Below are 19,050 nucleotides of genomic sequence, written 5' to 3' on the forward strand. Positions count from 1 at the left end.
TACTGTGTGGAAAGCACTGTGCTAAGCTCTGGGGATACAAATAGAGAAGCAAGACAGAGGACCTGAGACAAAAAACAGAGATGTGTATTCTCACCACTGTGATGGAAGACTTTCAGCACAAAGCCTAAGTCGAAGAGGGGTTTCTTAAAGAGGAGTTAGTCCTATAAAGGCTGTTTGTGGATGACTAACCTCGAATGTCCCCCAAGGCTCTGTCCTGGGCCCTCTTTTCTTTTCCCTCCATACTACCTTCACTTGGTGATCTCATCAGCTCCCATAGGTTTAATTATCATCTCTATGCAAATGATTTCCAGATCATTCTTTCCAGGCTCATCTTTTTCCTGAACTCTAGTATTATATCACCAACTGTCTTTTAGGTGTCTTAAACTAAACATAACAAACTCAACATGTTCAGACCAGAACTCGTTCCTTTCCCCCAACCCTCTTCTGAGCTTCCCTTTGCAGGGCACCACCAACTCTCTAGTGAACCAGATTTGAAACCACAGTGTTACTCTCAGCTCCAATCTGTTGCTAAGCCTTGTTATTTCTGCCATTACAGCATCTCTTATATACATTCACTTCTCTCTGCCTATGTAGCTGCCACCCTGGTCCATGCTTTGCCCCTGGGTTTTTACCAAGAGCCTTCTGATTGGTCTCAGCCTCAAGTATTCCCCCACTCTAATCTGTCCTCTACTACTCTGCCAAAGTTATTTTCCTCAAGTGCCCCTTTGACCGTGTCATCCCCTCTACTTGCTAACTGCCAGTGATTTCCTGTTGCCTCCAAGATCAAATGTCACACATGCTTTTTGGCTCTTAAATCCCTTCACAGCTTTACCCCTTCTTATCTTTTTAGTTTTCTTACACTTTGTTCCCTTATTCTACAATGTACTCTTCAATCCTGTGACTCCTGAATGTGACCCTTCATCACCAGTCACCATGCCTTTTCATTGGCCATACTCCTGTGGCTGAAGAGCTCTCTCCCCTCACCCCTGCATTCTTGCTTTCTTGGCTTCCTGCAAGACTCAGCTCAAATCCAACCTTTCACTGAAAGGTTCCAGTCCCCTACACTGTCCTTTCCCCTAGTAGTTCCTTCCCTGTGCTAGCAGAGAGTTAAAAGTGAAGTGTATTGATCATTTATAAATGGCTAAAATAAATTGTGGTACATGAATGTAATGGAATATTGCTGTATATAAGATGAAGAATACAGAGGAGCATCAAGAGAACAGCATGAAATGATGCAAAGTGAAGTAAGCATAACCAAGAAAATGATATACACAACAACTACAACAGTGTAAATGGACACACACACACACACACACACACATACACACACACACACACACACACACACCCCAAATGAATGTTGCAAAATTGTAAGTATAATCACATGATTATATATCTTGTATTTTCAGAATTGTTTTTTGATGTATTGGTGAGTGATGCTGTATTAAAAGTACTATTTGTTATATGGCATGGCTTTTTGGGAGGGGGAAGTAGAGGGGTTCTGGGAGAAATTATGCCTTATCCAGTTGATGAATTTTTGTCCATGTCTTTCCACAAGTCCTCAATAGAAGGTCTAGCCAATGTGCTGAAAACCTTCCTCTGGTTCACCTACAAAGAATGGCTATAATTATTACTGTTCTTCTCCCTACCCTCTTCGCAACGGCTAGGGTTCTTCCTCCCTTATTACCTTGTATTTAACTGCTTTTTATATGATCTGTATCGTTCCCTTTATATTATGCTGCATATACTTATTTATGTACTTATCCTACTGTTAGAATGTAAACTACTTGTGAGCAGAGATTGCTTCATTTATTATATTTCTATTCCTAGCACCCAGCGCAGGACTTGGCACGTAGTAGGTGCTTAACTGCTTCTTAATAGGCTAATTGAATAATGAAGGATTGTGCGTTAGAAAAATCAATAAAATCATATGATCATAGGATTTAAATTGCATGGCTGGAGGTATCCTTCCCTCTTTATCAAATCTCTGTCAGTTCTACAAAGGCCAATTCACATCCCACCCCTTCCAGAAAGCCTTCACTAATACCCCTGGGAGTCCCTAGTTACTTTTAAACCCTTGAATCTTTCTCTGTACTTCTGTTATATTTTTTTGTTGTTCTTTCCTTCTATACCTTAATTTCATTGGTGTAGATAACTTTTTTATTTCAATATTTTATTTCTTCATTTTTTATAATTTTGAGTTCTATTCTCTCCTATCCCTCCTCCTCTGCCCTCATTGAGAAAGCATTCAATTTGATAAAGGTTAGGTATGTGCAGTCATGCAAAACCTATTTCCATATTAGTAATGTTGTAAAAGAAAACACAGGAAAAAACAATAAGGAAAAATAAAGGAAAAAAAACCATTATGCTTTGATCTGCATTCAGATTCCATCAGTTCTTTCTCAGGAGGTGGATAGCATTCTTCTTCCTAAGTCCTCCAAAATTGTCTCAGAGCTTTGTATTGCTGAGAATAGCTAAGGCATTCAGAGTTGATCACTGGACAATATTGCTGTTGCTGTATACAATGTTCTTGTTCTGCTCACTTCACTCTGCATCAGTTCATGTAAATCTTTTCAGGTTTTTCTTGAAGTCTGCCTGCTCATCATTTCTTATGGAACAATATAGACCACAACTTGTTCAGCCATTCCCCAATTGATGGGAATCCCCTTAGTTTCCAGTGCTTTGCTGCCACTAAAAGAACTGCTATAAATATTTTTGTACATATAGGTCCTTTTTTTACATTTTCTTTTTTTTTTTTTAAATCTCTTTGGGATACAGACCTAGAAGTGATATTGCTGGGTCAAAAGGTATGCATGGTTTTCTAGGTATAGGTAACTCTTGATGCGGAAATCCTTGTCAGCAGCATAGGTCAGCATCTTCCTGGCAACTGAGGGTCCTGGAGAATTGCCAGGGAGCACTGAGAGAGGGTATGTGACTTGCCTCAGTGTCACAAAGTCAAACATGTTTTGAGGCAGGACTTGAACCCGTATCTTCCTAAATCATCCTTCTGTCCACAAGACTGTGCTGCTTCTAATGCACACATCATGTATTATTTTGGATTATAATGATAGGTTGTCATGCTTATCCTTCTGAGTTCTATGGAGTCAGTACTGTATCTAACACTGGACATACAATAGGTATTAAACCTACCTGCTGTTGTTCAGGAAAGATCTGTTTCAGTTCGTATTTTTCTAGATCTTCGTCCTCCACCAACCCCCCCAGTTCCTGCATCGCCTCTCACCTGGACTGTTGCAGTGATTTCCCAATTGGTTTCCCTCCTCAAATTTCTTCCCTTTCAGTCCATCCTCCACACGGCTGCCAAAATGCCAAAAGGATGTTCCTGAAGAATAGGTCTAACCATGTCACTTCCCTGTCCAAAAATTTCCAGTGCTCTCTCTCAACTCTGGGATAAAAAATTGCTTTGGAATTTGAACCTTTCACAGTCTGCCAACAGCCCAACCTCCCTGGGCTCTTGCCCTCCTCTCTGTAGTCTGTATTCCAGGCAAAGTGGCTTCTTGCTGTTCTTCCCAGATCCATTGTACCCTCTATCTCCATGCTTCTGTGCTGGTTGGCTGCCATGTCTTACACATTCTCCTTCCTCCTCTCTGCTTTTTTCAAGTCTCTGGCTCAGGGCCTCCTTCGTTCCCTGCCCCTGCTGGTCTTTTCTCTCTGGCCCACCCCCTCCCCCACCTCCACCCCACCCCACCCCCAACCATTACACCCCTCACCTCACATTTACTTTGTACATATATTGAATCTGCTTATGTGTCCATGCTTTCCCTTTGATAGAATGTAAGTTCCGTGCCTAACGCAGCAAGTACCAGGCACACAGTGGATAATAAATGATTTTTATGAATTGATCAATATTTAACAAGAATCAAGAAAATGTAATGGAAAGAGCACTATAAGGATAAGAAAGTTTGAGTGTTGCCCAGGCTAAGCCTTTGTTTCTGCATCTCTAAAATGGAGGTAATAATGCCTAGCCTGCCTCCCTCAAGAGACACTTCTAAAGCTGACTAGATCATGGATGTGAGAGAGCCTTAATAAGCATAAATCATTACTGAAGGAGAAAATGATTTCTCTCAACAAATGACAAGTCTTAAAAGTCTCCTCATTTCCTCCCTCTTTTAGTTACAAACATTAGCTGTTTTGCTGTTCAGTTTATAGCCAGTACAAGTATTTGTTTGCCATTTCCTTAATTTGGGGTTTAAACTTACCGTAACAATGAGACTGTGACGCACCCAGCCTTCCCTTAGGAAGGTGTTAATGGATATTTTTGTTACTAGAGACCGCAATCATACAGGCTACAGATTGTTGGGCCCCCAGGTGTATAGTCAGATAGATGCAGGTGGGCGGTAGCACAACTTCTAAATTACCGTATTAGAAGCCAAACGTAAACAGTCATAGAACAGTGTCAGAGCTGGAAGGAACTTTTGAAGAGAGAGTACAGAATGTCAGACCTCGCAGGGACCTTCAAAACAGAAGCTCACTTTGCTGATGAGGAAGCTGAGGGCCTGGATCTAAGTCACTTTGTCCAGGGTTACCCCAGAAATTGGGGTGGAGCTAGAGCCAAAGCCTTCCCTACCAAGCCACAATAGCTCCCCAAGCTTTGGGGAGCCTTTGGGAAGAGCTTGAAAGTGATTTTCTTGTTATTTAGAACATTTTGCTTCAGGGGACTTTCAGTTTCTGTGGTAAGAACCATAGCATCTAGGGATAAAGAGATATTTGCCCCTCCATATTCTATCCTTGTCAGGCCTTATCTGGAATATTGGATTCAGTTCTAGGGACATCATTTTAGGAGGGACATTAATGAACTGGAAAGCATCCAACAGGACAGGCCAGATGATGAAAGACTTCCAGTTCATGCCATATGAGAAATCATTTGAAGAAACTTGGAATATGTAGCTGGGAGGAAAAAAGACTGGGGGAAGCCGACAGCTGTGTTCAGGTTTGGAAGTGCTGTTATTTGGTGGAGGGATTCGTCCTGTTCTCCTCGGCCCCAGAGGGTGGAACCAGGTAAAGTTGTAAAGAGGCTAATTTAAGCTTGATGTCTGGAAAAAACTTCCCAACAGTGGGATCTGTCCCAGACTGGACTGGGCTGCCTCAGGAGATCGTGAAGTTCCTCTGCTTTGAGGTGAAGGCTGAACGACCATTCAGCTAGTCAGTCAACAAGCATTTATGAAGAGTTTGGGCTAAGTATTATGCTAAGCACTAGAGATAAATTAGTCCCCTCTCTTCAGGAGCTCACAGACTGATAGGGGAGACACAAGGTCAGCATCTGTATGCATGTGACATATATGTGATGCATTGGAGGTAATCACCGTGGGAAGGCATGAGAGTTAAGATGGATCAGGACGGGCTTCCTGTAGAAGATAGGACTTTAGCTGAGCCTTGAAGGAAGCTGGGGAAGCCAGGAGGCAGAGATGAGGAAGGAGAGCATACCACACATAGCGGACAGCCAGTGAGAAGGGAGAGTCAAGAAATAGAGTGTAAGGAACAGCCAGGAGGACAGTGTCACTGGATCACTCAGGACATGGAGGGGACTAAGTGTTAGAAGACTGGAAGGGTAGGAAGGGCCCAGATTAGAAAGGGCTTTCGAGGCCAAACAGGATTTATATTTGATCCTATAGGGGCAGCTGAGGGGTAAAGTGGATAGAGCACTGGGCTTGGAATCAGGAAGACTCATTGTCATGAGTTCAAATCTGGCCTCAGACACTTACTAGCTCTGTGAACCTGGGCAAGTCACTTAACCCTGTTTGCCTCAGTTTTCTCGTCTGTCAAATGAGCTGCAGAAGGACATGGCAAACCACTCCAATACCTTTGCCAAGAAAACCCCAAATGGGTCATGAAGAGTTGGACCCTACTAAAACGACTCAACAACAGCATGAGTGCTACTGTAGTTTGGTGAATAGGGGAGTGATGTGATCACATCTGTGTTTTGGAAGATGAGTCTGACAGCCAAGCAGAGGATGGGCTGCAGGTGCGGTGTCAGCAGCAGCTAGGATTTTTGTTCTAAGGCCTCTTCCAGTTTTAACATCCTTTTTTACCCCAGCTCTGACCAAAAATAAGTAAATAAATATATATCATACATCATACCATCCCTGCCTTTATAGAGCTTCCAGCCTGTTGGAAGGGTAGAGTATGGTATGTTCATAATTTAGGGTAACACAGGGAAGAATGTGATGAGGACAAAGGAGAAGGCCAGGCCAAGTGCTGAGAGACATGTGAGTAGGGATCACTTTCAGACAGGTTTGTGGGTGGAGGGGGAGAATGAGCACCATGACCATGAAGCAGAAGACATGTGAGTTTGCCTTTGAAAGAAGAAACCTAGACAGAGGTGGGGACAGAGTAAACGAAAGCTCCAGAATGGGAGATGGCAGGGGCCAGCTTCACAGCATAGTGAGAGCATCCTGGATAAGCAGGTCGGAGCCACATTGTAGAGGCGCCTGAATGCCAGGGTCAGCATTTAAATTGACCTTGAGACGATAAACAAAGACAGATATAACCAGGTGACCATCAGAGGACTTTTGAACAGTGGTAGAGAATGCATAGTTGGAAACAGTCTGTCTCAAAGGCTGAAAGAGCCAGCTAAAAGGTTATCATTATGGTGTAGGCCTAAGCAAGGTGTTGACAATGAGAATGGAACAGAGCATGGACCAGGGACATATTTTTACTTTAGTAATTTGAACATAGTAAATGACTAATCACCTCCAGTGGTTCTGTGAATAATGCATGGTTTTACCCCTAACACAGTCACCAATGTGGGGTTTGAAGCCACGGTCCCTGATGCCAAGCCTAGTGTTGTTTTCGCTGCATCTTTTTGCCTCCATGAGATGATGGATGAAAATTGACTGAAGCATTATGGACACAGTGTTGTTGTTATAAGAGTTTAGTGGCATAAGAGAAGAAGCAAGAGCTGGTTCCGAGAGTTTGAGAGCTGGTTCCAGTTCTCCCTGGCTGTGTGACTGAGCAAATCACTTTGTCTCTGAGCCTTGGTTTCCTTATCTTTACAGTGGAGATGATACTCTTGGGACTCCCTGCTTCATGTGATTATTATTTGAAAGCCCTTTTTTAAGCCTCAAAGTTCACTGTCAGTATGTAATCTTGTAGAGATTTAGATATAATAGAGATACATTGTGGTTTAGTGGTTGGAGAAATTGAATGAGAAAGACTGAGGTTTAAAGCCCATCTCTGACATGGCCAAGTGTCCCAGGCCGTGTTTAACTTGTAGTCCCCCAGACTTCTCAGGCTGTAAATCCAGTGCCTGACACATAACAGGTGCTTGATGAGTACTTTTAGGGAAGGAACGCTCATTATGTGCTCTTACTCTCTGTCTGACACTATGCTAAATAATTGCATGCAAATAGAAAAAACAAGACAGGTCCTGCCCCTAAGGATTTCATAGTCTGAAAAGGGAAGTTTTGGCCAGGGGAGGTGTGACTTGGTCTGGAAGTCGTACGAGTGGTTGATGGAGCCTTGGGAAAGTCCTTTGCAGGTATGATTGTGTTCATTTAACTCTTGTTCCAAGATGTAGAAGTGGAAGAGGGGCTTCCGTGGGGCATGAAGATGACTAGAGGGCAGCAGACAGTTGTTGATCTTGTTCTGGCTAGCTGTGTAGAACTCTGACTGATGAGGAGTGAGTAGAATCCCAGGTTTGGGAGATGGAGAGGCGTGGCATTAAGATGAGCAGCCACTACCCAACCTATCTTCCTCTCCTCTCTGCCCTTTCACCTTCCTTTTAGGTGTTGTCCTTAGCGTTAGAATGTCAACTCCTCAAGGGCAAGGCCTGACCTGCATTCCATGGACTTTTCCCTACACCATTAAAATCCCAAGTCTGGACTGAAATAAATAAGCAGTAATTAAAGACCAGATGTTACATTTCTTTTAGGCCTATTACTTGGTTTCTTGTAGGCCCAGTCTAATTGCCCGTCATTCTTGGGACATATCTCTTGGTGAAGTTTTTATATCAGAATGAAGTCCAAAAACCTGAGTTCAAAACTCAGTTGTGTCACTTGCTACCTTTGTGAGTTGATGCAAGTGCCTTCACCTCTCTGAGAATCTTTCTTCTCCACTGTAATATAGAGATAGTGATCCCTGTGATGAGAGCAGGTCTGTCCTGTGAGGCTTCCTTAATTCCCGGTGAAGTCATTTCAGTATCCAGTATCCAGAACAAGACCCAATAGAAAGTGCTCAGTAGACTGAGGTTCAGAGCCAAGGTGACTCCAAGCATATTGGTTTCTTTTCTTGGCCTTAGTTTCTGAACCTGTACAGCGATTTCTCGGGTTCCTTCCTCTTACTAGTCCCTTGATTGTGTTTCCTGCCCAAGTGACCTAGACACATTTCCCAGTATAATAGTGAGAACTGTCTGAAACACCCCCACTCTCCTGGATGCCCCTCACCAATGGCTGCTTCTGTTTGCAGATGTGCCTCGTGGCAGCAGGGCTCACCTATCCTTGTCACCGGCTCACAGTGGGGAGAAGGTCTTCGCCAGCACAAGCCCGGGAAGAGTCAGAAGAGGTAAGGCTACCCTCTTGGGCACCCCAGGAAGTAGGGTACTGGCAAGATACAGCCTTTCAGAAGGGAGGACAGTGTATAGCTGAGACTTCAGTTTTCCTTCTCCAACTCCGAATATGGTGCTGAAAGAATGCTTGACCTGGTTTTATTAAGTGCTTCCAACTATATCACTATATCACAGAAGAGAGGCTGGTCACGTAGCGGGGGGAGGTGTGCCATTTGACCAGCCCAGGGGCCCTCTGGTATCCTCGCAATGACAGGAGAAAGTGTGTGGCAGCATGTGGGAGAATTCCTCTAAGTCTGAGCTTGAGGGCATGAGGCAGGCAGTAGGTTGAGATTACAGCCCCATTTGTGTATTTAGGTACAACTGATTAAATAAAAAGGTAATGTTTATAATGCTTAGTAGCAAGAGTGCTAGAACTGACTCTGAGTAGACCTGGGTGTAAATCCTGGCTCTGCTGCTTACTGCCTGTGTCCCCAGAGGGACCAGGTTCTTTCTGCTCTTTGGACCTCAGTTTTCTCATCCACAAAATGGAGTAAGAGCGACCTTTGAGGTGTCTTCCAGCTCTAAATTTTGTGAAGAAGTTTGAGGGGAGAAGGGCGAGGGATTGAGATTTGAGAGGTGAGGCCCGGGAGAGGATTCCCAAGGAGGGCCCATTCTCATTGGGATCTAAAGTTCTCGGTTTGGTCACTCACCCTCTTGTTGTGTTCTCCGCTGTATCTGGAAAGGATCACGTTTGCTGATACTTGTTAAATTCATGACAAAAAAGAAAGTTTTCTCCAAACACACGAGAGGCTGCTCTGCAAAGGAGTGAGAAGTTTTTGTCTCACCCCCCTTTTATTCCTTCCTTTGACCCTTTTAGCATAATTTTCCTGCATATATGGTTTTATTCCAAGGAGTCCAAGCATTTCCTGCTGTTTTTCTCTCCTTTGCTGGATGCAGCCCAAGGAGGTTAAGTGTCTCCTGGGTGCCTGGACCCACTTATGTTAAATGATCTAGCTAAAAAAGGTGTAAATATCTGTACAAAAATGTTGCTTGAAGAGTTTGCTGAAAGGGGGCAGTAGCCTGGTTTCTCTCTACTAACTTTCCTTCCCTGACCCCCCCGCCCCAACCCCCTTTTCCAAGGTTTGTTGGATTGAGCCTTCACCGAGGAGGATGCAGTGACAGACAACATTAAAGGTTCATTCACTCCAAACAGGTTGACCTACTCAGTGTAGGACACTGGGCTGGCACTGGGAATTGGAGTAAGGTGTGCTCCCTTCTTTTATGGAGCATCTATCCTAGACAGTCACAAACTAGAGAATTCTCTTCCAAGTGCCTGCAATACTACCAGATGGTTTAATACGTGAATTCTACCAAGCATTTAAAGAACAGTTAATTCCAATGCCATATAAACTATCTGGAAAAATAGGCAAAAAAGGAATCCTACCAATTTACTTTTATGACACAAATATCAAGCTGATAACCTAAATCAAGATGAGCAAAGACAGGGAAAGAAAATTCTAGACCAATTTCTTTTTTAAAATTAATTTTGAATAATATTTTTATCCAATTACATATAAAAACAGTTTTAACATTTTTAAGTTTTGAGTTCCAAATTCTCTCCCTCTCTCTTTCACCTCTACCCTTCCTGAGAAGTCAAGCAATTTTATATAGGTTTTACATGTGCAATCATGTAAAACATATTTAGTTATATTGTGAAAGAAAACACAGATCCCCTCTACACACACACACACACACACACACACACACACACACGAAGAAAGTGAAAAATAGTATGCTTCTTTCTACTTCCATTCAGACTCTATCAGTTCTTTCTATGGAGGTGGATAACATTTTTCATCATGAGTGCTTTAGAATTGTCTTGGATCATTGTATTGCTGAGAATAATTAAGGTATTCACAGTTGATAATCGTATAGTACTGCTGTTACTGTGTGCAATGTTGTCCCGGTTTGCTCACTTCACTCTACACCAGTTCATGTGTGTGTGTGTGTGTGTGTGTGTGTGTGTGTGTCTACATATACGTTTCACCACTTAAAAAATTGTATTATCAAAATTATAACTATTCACTAAAAATAAAATTGTCATTGCATTCCCTGCCCCACATCTGTGTTTAAGGGCAAACCACAAATAAGAATGGAATGTTCTATTTTACAAATGTCTCAACACTTAGTCCTTTTTTTCTTTACTTAGCAGTATTTTATTTTTTCCACTTACATGTAAAGATAATTTTCAACATGCACTTTTATAAGATTTTGAGTTCCAATTTTTTTCCTCCCCTTCCCCCTCCCCAAGTCAGCAAGTAATCTGATATAGACTATACATATACAGTTATATTAAACATATTTCCACATTAATCATGTTGTAAAGAAGAATCAGAAGAAAACAGAGTAACTATGAGAGAGAAAGAAAAAAAGAGAGAGAAAATAGTATGCTTTGATCTGTATTTACACTCCATAGTTCTTTCTCTGGATGTGGATAACATTTTCCATCATGAGTCTTTTGAGGTTATCTTAGATCATTGTATTGCTGAGAAGAGCTAAGCTAAGATCATCATCTCACAGTGTTGCTAAAACACTTATTCCTATTAAAAACACTAGAAAGCATAGGAATAAATAGAGGTTTCCTTAAAATGATAAGTAGTATCTCTCTAAAACCATTAGCAAAGGGGGAGGGAACTGAGGGTCAGAGAGACTGGATGATTTGTCTAAGATCACATGGGTGAAGGGCCTGTGAATGAGGCCCTCGGCCCCAGAAGCTCCTGCTCTGTCCGCTCTCGGAGCTTAGTCCATCCCCTGCCTTTTACAGATGAGAAGCCAAAAGCAGGGAAATGACTAGCCTGAGGATGCAGATGGTTAGGGCCTGAACTTAAGTCATCAACAATCTTTCAGTCTAGTGAAAATCTTTCAGTCTCATTTTATCTGAGGGGAAAAAGCCTAAACCTGCAAGAGGTGATATTTTCCTTTTACTAGTACACAAATGCTGTTTTTTATTTATGTAATTTAAATGCAGCATGTCATTGTAATGGTACTTGGTAATGTTTGTGTGACCACTTCTACAATAAAAATTTTTTACTTTGAATGTTTTTCCTTGTAAAAATAAATTTCTGTGAAATTAAAAACAAAAAAAAAAGCAAAAAAAACCATCAGCCAGCATTATTTACAATGGGAATAACCCAGAAGCCTTCCCACAAGGGTGAATCAAGAATGCTCATTATCACCACTTACTCAATATTGTACTAGAAATGCCAGCTATAGCAATAAAAGAAAAAGAATTTGAAGGAATTAGAATAGGCAACAAGGAAACAAAACTATTTCTCTTTGCAGATGATATGATAAGCCCTCTTAAGAACTTTGGGATTGATTGTGTGACATGGGAGACACTCGCACAAGGCCTCCCAGCATGGTGTGCCCTCATTAGAAAAGGTGCTGTGCTCTATGAGCAAAGTAGATTTGGAGTAGCTCAAAAGAAACACGAGATGTGCAAATTTAGAGAATCCACCCCAAATGTTCACATGGACTATTTATGCCCCATCTGTGGTAGAGCATTTTGAGCTCCTGTTGATCTTGTCAGACACAGCTGGACACACTGAAACTTGACTGGAGCATAGTGATATCATTTTAGTCCTCTTCAAGAACAAAGTACAGCAACCATAACCATGGTGATATACTTGGAAAATCCTAGTGAGTCAACCAAAAAAGGTTGGAATAATTTAAAACTTTAGCAAAGTTGCAGGATATAAAATAAACCCACATAAATCATCAGCATTTCTATATATTACCAACAAAGTTCAACAGCAAGAGACAGAGAATTTCCATCTAAAATAACTGTAGACAATACCAAATGCTTGGGACTACCTGCCAAGACAAACCCAGGAACTATATGAACAGAATTACAAAACATGTTTACACAAATGAAGTTAGATCTGAACAACTGGAAAAATATCAATTGCTCATGCCAATATCATAAAAATGGCAGTTCTACCTAAGTTAATTTATTATGAATTAATTTTTAGTTAATATGAATTATTGTCATACCAATGAAACTACCAAAAATTATTTTATAGACCCAGAAAAAATAACAAAATTCATTTGGAAGAATAAAAGGTCAAGAATATTGAGGGAATAAATTTTTTAAAAAGTGAAAGAAGGTGACTTAGTACCAGATCTCAAACTGTATTACAAAGCTGTAATCATCAAAACAATCTGGTACTGGCTAAGAATTAGAGGGGTGCCTCAGAGGAATAGATTAGGTATGCAGTAAACAGTAGGAAAGGACCATAATAATCTAGTATTTAAGAAATACAAAGATCCAAGCTCTTGATAAGGATTCATTATTTGATGAAAACTGCTAGGAAAACTGGAAAGCTGTTTGGTAGAAACCACAGTATAGACCAACATCTCACACTACATACTAAGATTAGGTAAAAATGGGCAAATGATTTAGATATAAAAGGTGGTAACATAAGGAAATTAGGGGAATGTGGAATAGCTTACCAGTCAGACCTATGGAGAAGAGAAGAATTTATTACCAAGCATGAGATAGAGAGCATTATGGGATATAAAAAGGATAATTGTGGTAACATTAAATTAAAAAGGGTTTGCACAAACAAAACCAATGCGCCAAGATTAGAAGGAAGACTGAAAAAGGGGGTGGGGGGGATTTTACAGCAAGCTTCCCTGATAAAGACTTCATGTTTCAATTGTACAGAGAACTGAGTCAAATTTTTTTAAGAATGAGTCATTCTCCAACTGGTCAAATATGAACAGCCATTTTTCAGATGAAGAAATCAAAACTATCTGTAGTCCTATGAAGAAATACTTTAAATCACTATTGATTAGAGAAATGCAAATTTAAATAACTCTGAGGTACCACCTCACACCTACCAGATTGCTAATATGACAGAAAAGGGAACTATTGGAGATGTGGATAAATTGGGACACTAATACATTATTGGTGGAGTTATGAACTGATACATCCATTTTGGAGAGCAATTTGGAACTATGTCCAGTGGGCTATAAAACTGCATATCTTATGACCTGTCTATATCTCAAAAAGATTAACAAAAAAAAGGAAAAGGAAATGACCATATGTACAAAAATATTTATAGCAGCTCTCTTTGTGGTGGCAAAAAAAAAAAATTGGAAATTGAGGGGATGCCAGTCAGTTGGGGAATGGCTGAACAGGTTGCTGTCCTTCCTTCTTGAAGAGGACCAAAGTGACATCACTGTGTTAGCTGTAGCTGATCAGACCAGTAAGAGCTTGGAATGCTTTACTACAGGTCGGGCACAAATAATCCATGTGAACATTTGGAGTAGATTATCTAAATTTGCACATCTTCTGTTTCTTTTGATCTACTTCAATTCTGCTTTGCTCATAGAGCATAGCACCTTCTCTGATGAGGGCATGCCATGCTAGGTGGTCCTGTGCCATTGTCTCCCATGTCAGGCATTCAATTCCGAAATTGTTCAGAGAGACCTTGAGAGGTACATGATTCTAATGGAATATTATTGTGCTGTAAGAAGTGATGAGCAGGATACTTTCAGAAAAAACCTGGAAGTCTTACATGAACTTATGTGAACTGAACAGAGCCAGAAGAACACTTTACACAGGAAAACATTGTATGATCATCAGCTGGGAATGACTTAGGTATTCTCAGCAATACAGATTCAAGAGAATTCTGAAGGACTCATCATGAAAAATACTATCCAGGGGAAGATGGTGGAGTAGACCAGAAAAATACCAGACTCTCCAAATGTTCCCCACAAGCAAGATCACCTCATCACCTCAAAGTGAATTTAGAGCAACAGAAATAAATAAAAGTCAGAGTAATAAAGTTGTTCTCCTAAGATAACTTGAGAGGACCTCAGGAAAAAGTCTACCTCGTGGGGTGGAGGTTTGGCCTAACTGATGTGCCAACACCTCCAGGCACACTCTGCTGAATCAACAAACAACTAACCCCTGGATCCGGGAGGCAGCCTCAGCTTCAGCCTCAGCAACTTTCACCCTATGGACAGTGTTGGGGTTGGACAGCTGAGTATGGGAAGATTGAAGGACTCTCGTTGTCTTGGGAGGCCAAGCCCAGCTCTGCTGACTAGTTGTGGTCCTGGGCTGGGGCTATGAACAAGAAGGAGTAAGCGAATGCCCTGTGAATGCAGTAGCAAAGGTGCTGCTGGCTGTGGACACTTGCAGAAGATTGGAGTCCCTAGTTTCTGTATCAGGGCAGAGAGGAGAGCTGAAGTTTGTAGCCTCATGAGGAACTGCAGGGAGCAAGAGCGTTTGCAGACTCTGTGCCTAGCCCTGGTGGAAAGGACTGGCTGAGGTTGGGCCACCGCTAGACAATAAGAGTAAGAAGGACATAAGGCCTGAGGCACCATACCCCACAATAATAAGCTGTTAAAAATTAAATGAAATTAAATTAAATTAAAATAAGTAAGCAAAGGAGAAAGAACCCAACCATAGACAGCTACTGTGGGGATAAAGAAGATTTAAGTTCATATTCAGAGGAAGATAGTGAAATTAAAAAAGCTACTCCAACTTCAAAGAGAAATATCAAATAGTCACGAGCCCAAAAAGAGTTCTTGGAAGAACTTTAAAGGGCCTTTGAAAAATCAAATAAGAGAGATTGAGGAAAAATTGGGGGGGGAGGGGATAAGAGCAATCCAAGAAAATTTAAAATAAAGGTCAATCAATTGGAAAACGAGATCCAAGAACTTAGGGAAGACAATAACTCCTTGAAAGCTAGAATTGGGCAAGGGGAAGCTAATGATGTCATAATACATCAAGAAATAATAAAATCAAAAGAATGAGAAAATAGAAGAGAATGTAAAGCTTCTTATTAGAAAAACACCTGTTCTGGAAAAGATCAAAGAAAGGCAGAGTTATTGGGCTACCCGAAAGTTAGGATCAAAAAAAGAGTCTTAATACAATATTACAAGAAATTATTAAGGAAAATTATCCTGAAGTTCTAGAACAAGAGGGTAAAGTAGGAATAGGAAAAAAAATCCACTGATCACCACCTGAAATAGGTCCCGGGATGAAAACTTACTGGAATATCATAGCCGAGTTTCAAAGCTTCCAGGTTAAGGAGAAACTATTAATAATAAGCAACAAGAAAAAAAACAATTTAAATACTGCAGCACTCCAGTCAGAATAGTACAAGACATAGCAGCTTCTACATTAAAAGATCATAGGTCTTGGAATATTACATTTCAAAGAGCAAAAGAGCTGGGGTTGCAACCAAAAATAATTTACTCAGCAAAGCCGATCAGAATTCTGAACAACAACAATAAAAGGACATTTGATGAACTGAAAGACTTTTGGATATTTGTGACAAAAAGACCAGAACTCAACAGAAAATTCAGCATGTAAGATCCAGGAGAAACATAAGGAGAACATTAATCATACAGGACTCAATAAGATCAAACTGTTTACTTCTTATATGGGGAAATGTTATCAGTACTCAAGACCTGTCGTCATTACTTGGGTAGTTTGAAAGAAAGTCTTGGGCTGAGCAGAGTATGAGAGGTTGATTCTAAAAAATAAAACTGGTTAGGGGGAGGTTAAAAAGTAGCAGTTATCTCATCCAAACGAGGCATGAAGGGAAGAAATGATACAGAGAAAGCAGAGGTGAGAGTGGAGGGATGGTATGCTGGAACCTTATTCTCATCTGAATTGGGTTCAAGAGGAAACAACACATACATCTAGAAAGGTATAAAAGTCTTCTAAATTTATAAAGAAATAAGAGGGCAAGGGGACAGGATGAGAGAAGGACTTTTAGAAGGGCTTGTAAATTAAGAATTAGGAGGGGGAGAGAGAGGATAAGAGAGGGGGGTGGGCAGATCAAGGAATAGGAGGATAAGGGGGAGAGGATTCCAGCGGGATTCTTTAAAAAGGGTTTGAAATAGGGAGGTAGTGTTATGTTTTCTCCTATAATGCATATAACAAGCTTTCTGTATAATGTTGATCATTGTTTGAGAGACACTCTGGGAGACCTAAATTTGAGTTTTGCCACTGACACATGCTAGCTGTGTGACTCTCAAGCTCTCAGTGCCCTTAGCCCCTCTCCAAGACTCTGAAGTGGCAGAGCAGGTACTGCTATGTATTAGTTGATTGTCTTTTCATCTCAGAGTTCTCAATCCCAATGAAATCACAGATCTGGTACCACTTGGGCTTTGGATCCCAAGATCACAGATGGAGTCCAAGAACCTAGACTTTATTTTAAAAGTTGACTGAGCCATCCTCAGAACATGAACAGCTAGATAAAATTGAGAAATTCTTTGTTCTCATTCTTAAGCATTAATGAATGAGACAGGTTATCTCATTTTTGGAAGCTTTCCCTGGCCTAGTCATTGCCTAGAAGAGCCTCACAGCTCCTGTCCTTCATCAAGTTCCAGAGACTCGCCCAAATCCGCTTTTGTATGCCACCCCTTGAAGAGGTTAGAGTTGCTAGGCTTGTTGCCACTCTCTGGGATTTCAGAAAATTCAGAGGTCCCAGGCTTTGTGAAGGTAAAATGGCAGAGCAGCTATGAAGCATGATGGATTGAATTTGGAGAGCTTAATTGCCCAGAGAGTAGGACTCTGCTTTTCCCAATTTAAGATGGATACTCGACTGTCTCAGAATCATAGGGTTTAGAGTTAAGCTGATATGCCATCTTTTGGAGCCTGATCTGATTTATCAGAGAAGAGAACTACGGTCCAGAGAGTGTCAGCAGTTTCTATAGAGGAGCTGCTAAGAACGACAAAGGTCTGAGGATCCCGCTTGAGCCAAGCATGAAGAATGGGGGACAATTTTGAAGTCACCTGAGTAGACTAGATTCTGCTTTGATTTTTGCTGCAGTCAGATGACCTAGCTGCCCTCATAGGGCAGGCTGGTCTCCCTGCTCAGAGGGTTACAATACAGAAAGAACACAGCAGCAATGCCCACAAGTCACAGACCACCCACGGAATGAGGCAGCAGGAAAGCTCAGAGGTGTCTGTGTGGGTGCATAAAGACTAAGTGAGCTGGTGATCTTAAAACCAGGAGGCACAATTGACTTCTTCATGGGATGAACCCTACGGCTAGAGGAGTGTCAATCTGGGAGAAAGGTGATTCCTAACTTAAAAGAGAGGCAGCTCATAGGGATATCAGATCAGTATTGTAAATCAAGCTAAGGCACTCCTTGAGGACAGCCAGGCACCACAGTGGAGTTAGAGATTAACTTTTTGGGGGATGGGGGCAGTGGGAGATTGACAAAAAAAGTTTGGCTTACTCTTCGTGTCCCCTTCCCACCTCTCAATGCTATCGCTCCTCATCTTTGCCTCTGAGAACCTTAGTTCCCCCCAAGTCTCAAGAGTCACCTTCCAGAGGTGATACTTGTTAGCCTTCTGCTCACCAAGTCACCATGTATTGTATCTATACCTCTTTCACTTATCTGTGAATGTGTTCTATTCCCCTAGTGGAATGTAAGCTCCATGAAGGATGTGACTTTCTCAGTGGTGTGTTTGTGTTCCTGGTGGGTTGTCCCCCCATTTTAGGCTGTGAGCTCCTTGAGGGGAGGGACTGCTTTTGCCTTTTATCTCCTTCCCATAGCACATAAAGAGCATTTGAATGCACATTGATTCCTGGATCTGTGTAGAGCTTCCACAAAAGTACAGAAACAGGCCTGCATGAGGGGAAAGGGGAAGTCTGGAAGCAGACCCTCAGGGTGGTCTCCAGTTTGTTTGAAACTTATAGAGTGGAGGAAATGAATATGAAAAGCCTGACCCCAAATTGTGGAGGGCTTAGGGTTAGGGTTAGACAATTTTTATTATTCCTTGGTGGGCAGAAGGAAGCCACCAGACTTTTGGTCCTTAGAAGGCACAAGATAATATACATACCTTCCACACCTTTTTCAGCTCTCACTAGGTCTGACTTATTTCTCTCAGGTGAGTTCTCTAAAATGCCCTTACTGCAGCCCATCTTCTGTTGTTACTTCCACCAGCATCCACAAAGTACTTTCTCTGGAGGGAAGCACCTAACTTGAGGACACTTAAAGTAGCCAGAGAGGAGAAAGACTAGCCACTGATCCATGGGAAGGGTGTGTTCCATGAGGGAGACTCTGTCCTAGTTTGTCTTGTGGAGGTAATCTTAGCCTCATCCCAACTTTCCTTGAATAGCAGTGCACCGATGTTCACATGGTTAGTGACAGTGATGGTGACGACTTCGAAGATGCTCCTGAGTTTGGAGTGGATGACGGAGAGATGTTCGGTATTGCATCCTCTGCGCTTCGAAAATCACCAATGAGTGAGTAGTGATACCCTGGGGCCCAAACTTAGATCAGTGGACCCTTGGTTCACAGTCCCAAAACAGAAGACAGAGAAGCCCATTCCAACAGCTGGCATCCTCTCTACCCTGGAGCCCTCTCCTCCAGGAGCTGCAGAAGAACCTGGTGTTCTGGGCACCGTGCTGTTGTTGACAGACTTGATTCTCATGCTTAGAGCTCCCTGGTTAATGAAAAGTGGTGTTGGGTTCTGGTCAGTTCCCCCTGGACGGTGGGCATTGTGAAGCACAGCA

At 41.8% G+C, this 19,050-nt stretch overlaps 1 protein-coding gene across 2 annotated transcripts in view; it reads left to right on the top strand.

The window, feature by feature from the left end:
* Positions 1-19,050, top strand: part of FAF1 (Fas associated factor 1) — a 420,864-nt gene that overhangs the window by 288,766 nt on the left and 113,048 nt on the right. Inside the window, exons 9-10 of one of the 2 annotated variants that reach the window (XM_036754937.1) lie at positions 8,422-8,517; positions 18,654-18,780. In XM_036754937.1, coding sequence (XP_036610832.1) covers positions 8,422-8,517; positions 18,654-18,780 — 223 coding nt within the window. The remainder of the gene's footprint in view (positions 1-8,421; positions 8,518-18,653; positions 18,781-19,050) is intronic. The other variant, XM_036754938.1, reaches the window with a different exon arrangement.

This window comes from Trichosurus vulpecula, chromosome 4 (assembly GCF_011100635.1).
Source record: "Trichosurus vulpecula isolate mTriVul1 chromosome 4, mTriVul1.pri, whole genome shotgun sequence".
Classification (NCBI taxonomy): domain Eukaryota; kingdom Metazoa; phylum Chordata; class Mammalia; order Diprotodontia; family Phalangeridae; genus Trichosurus; species Trichosurus vulpecula.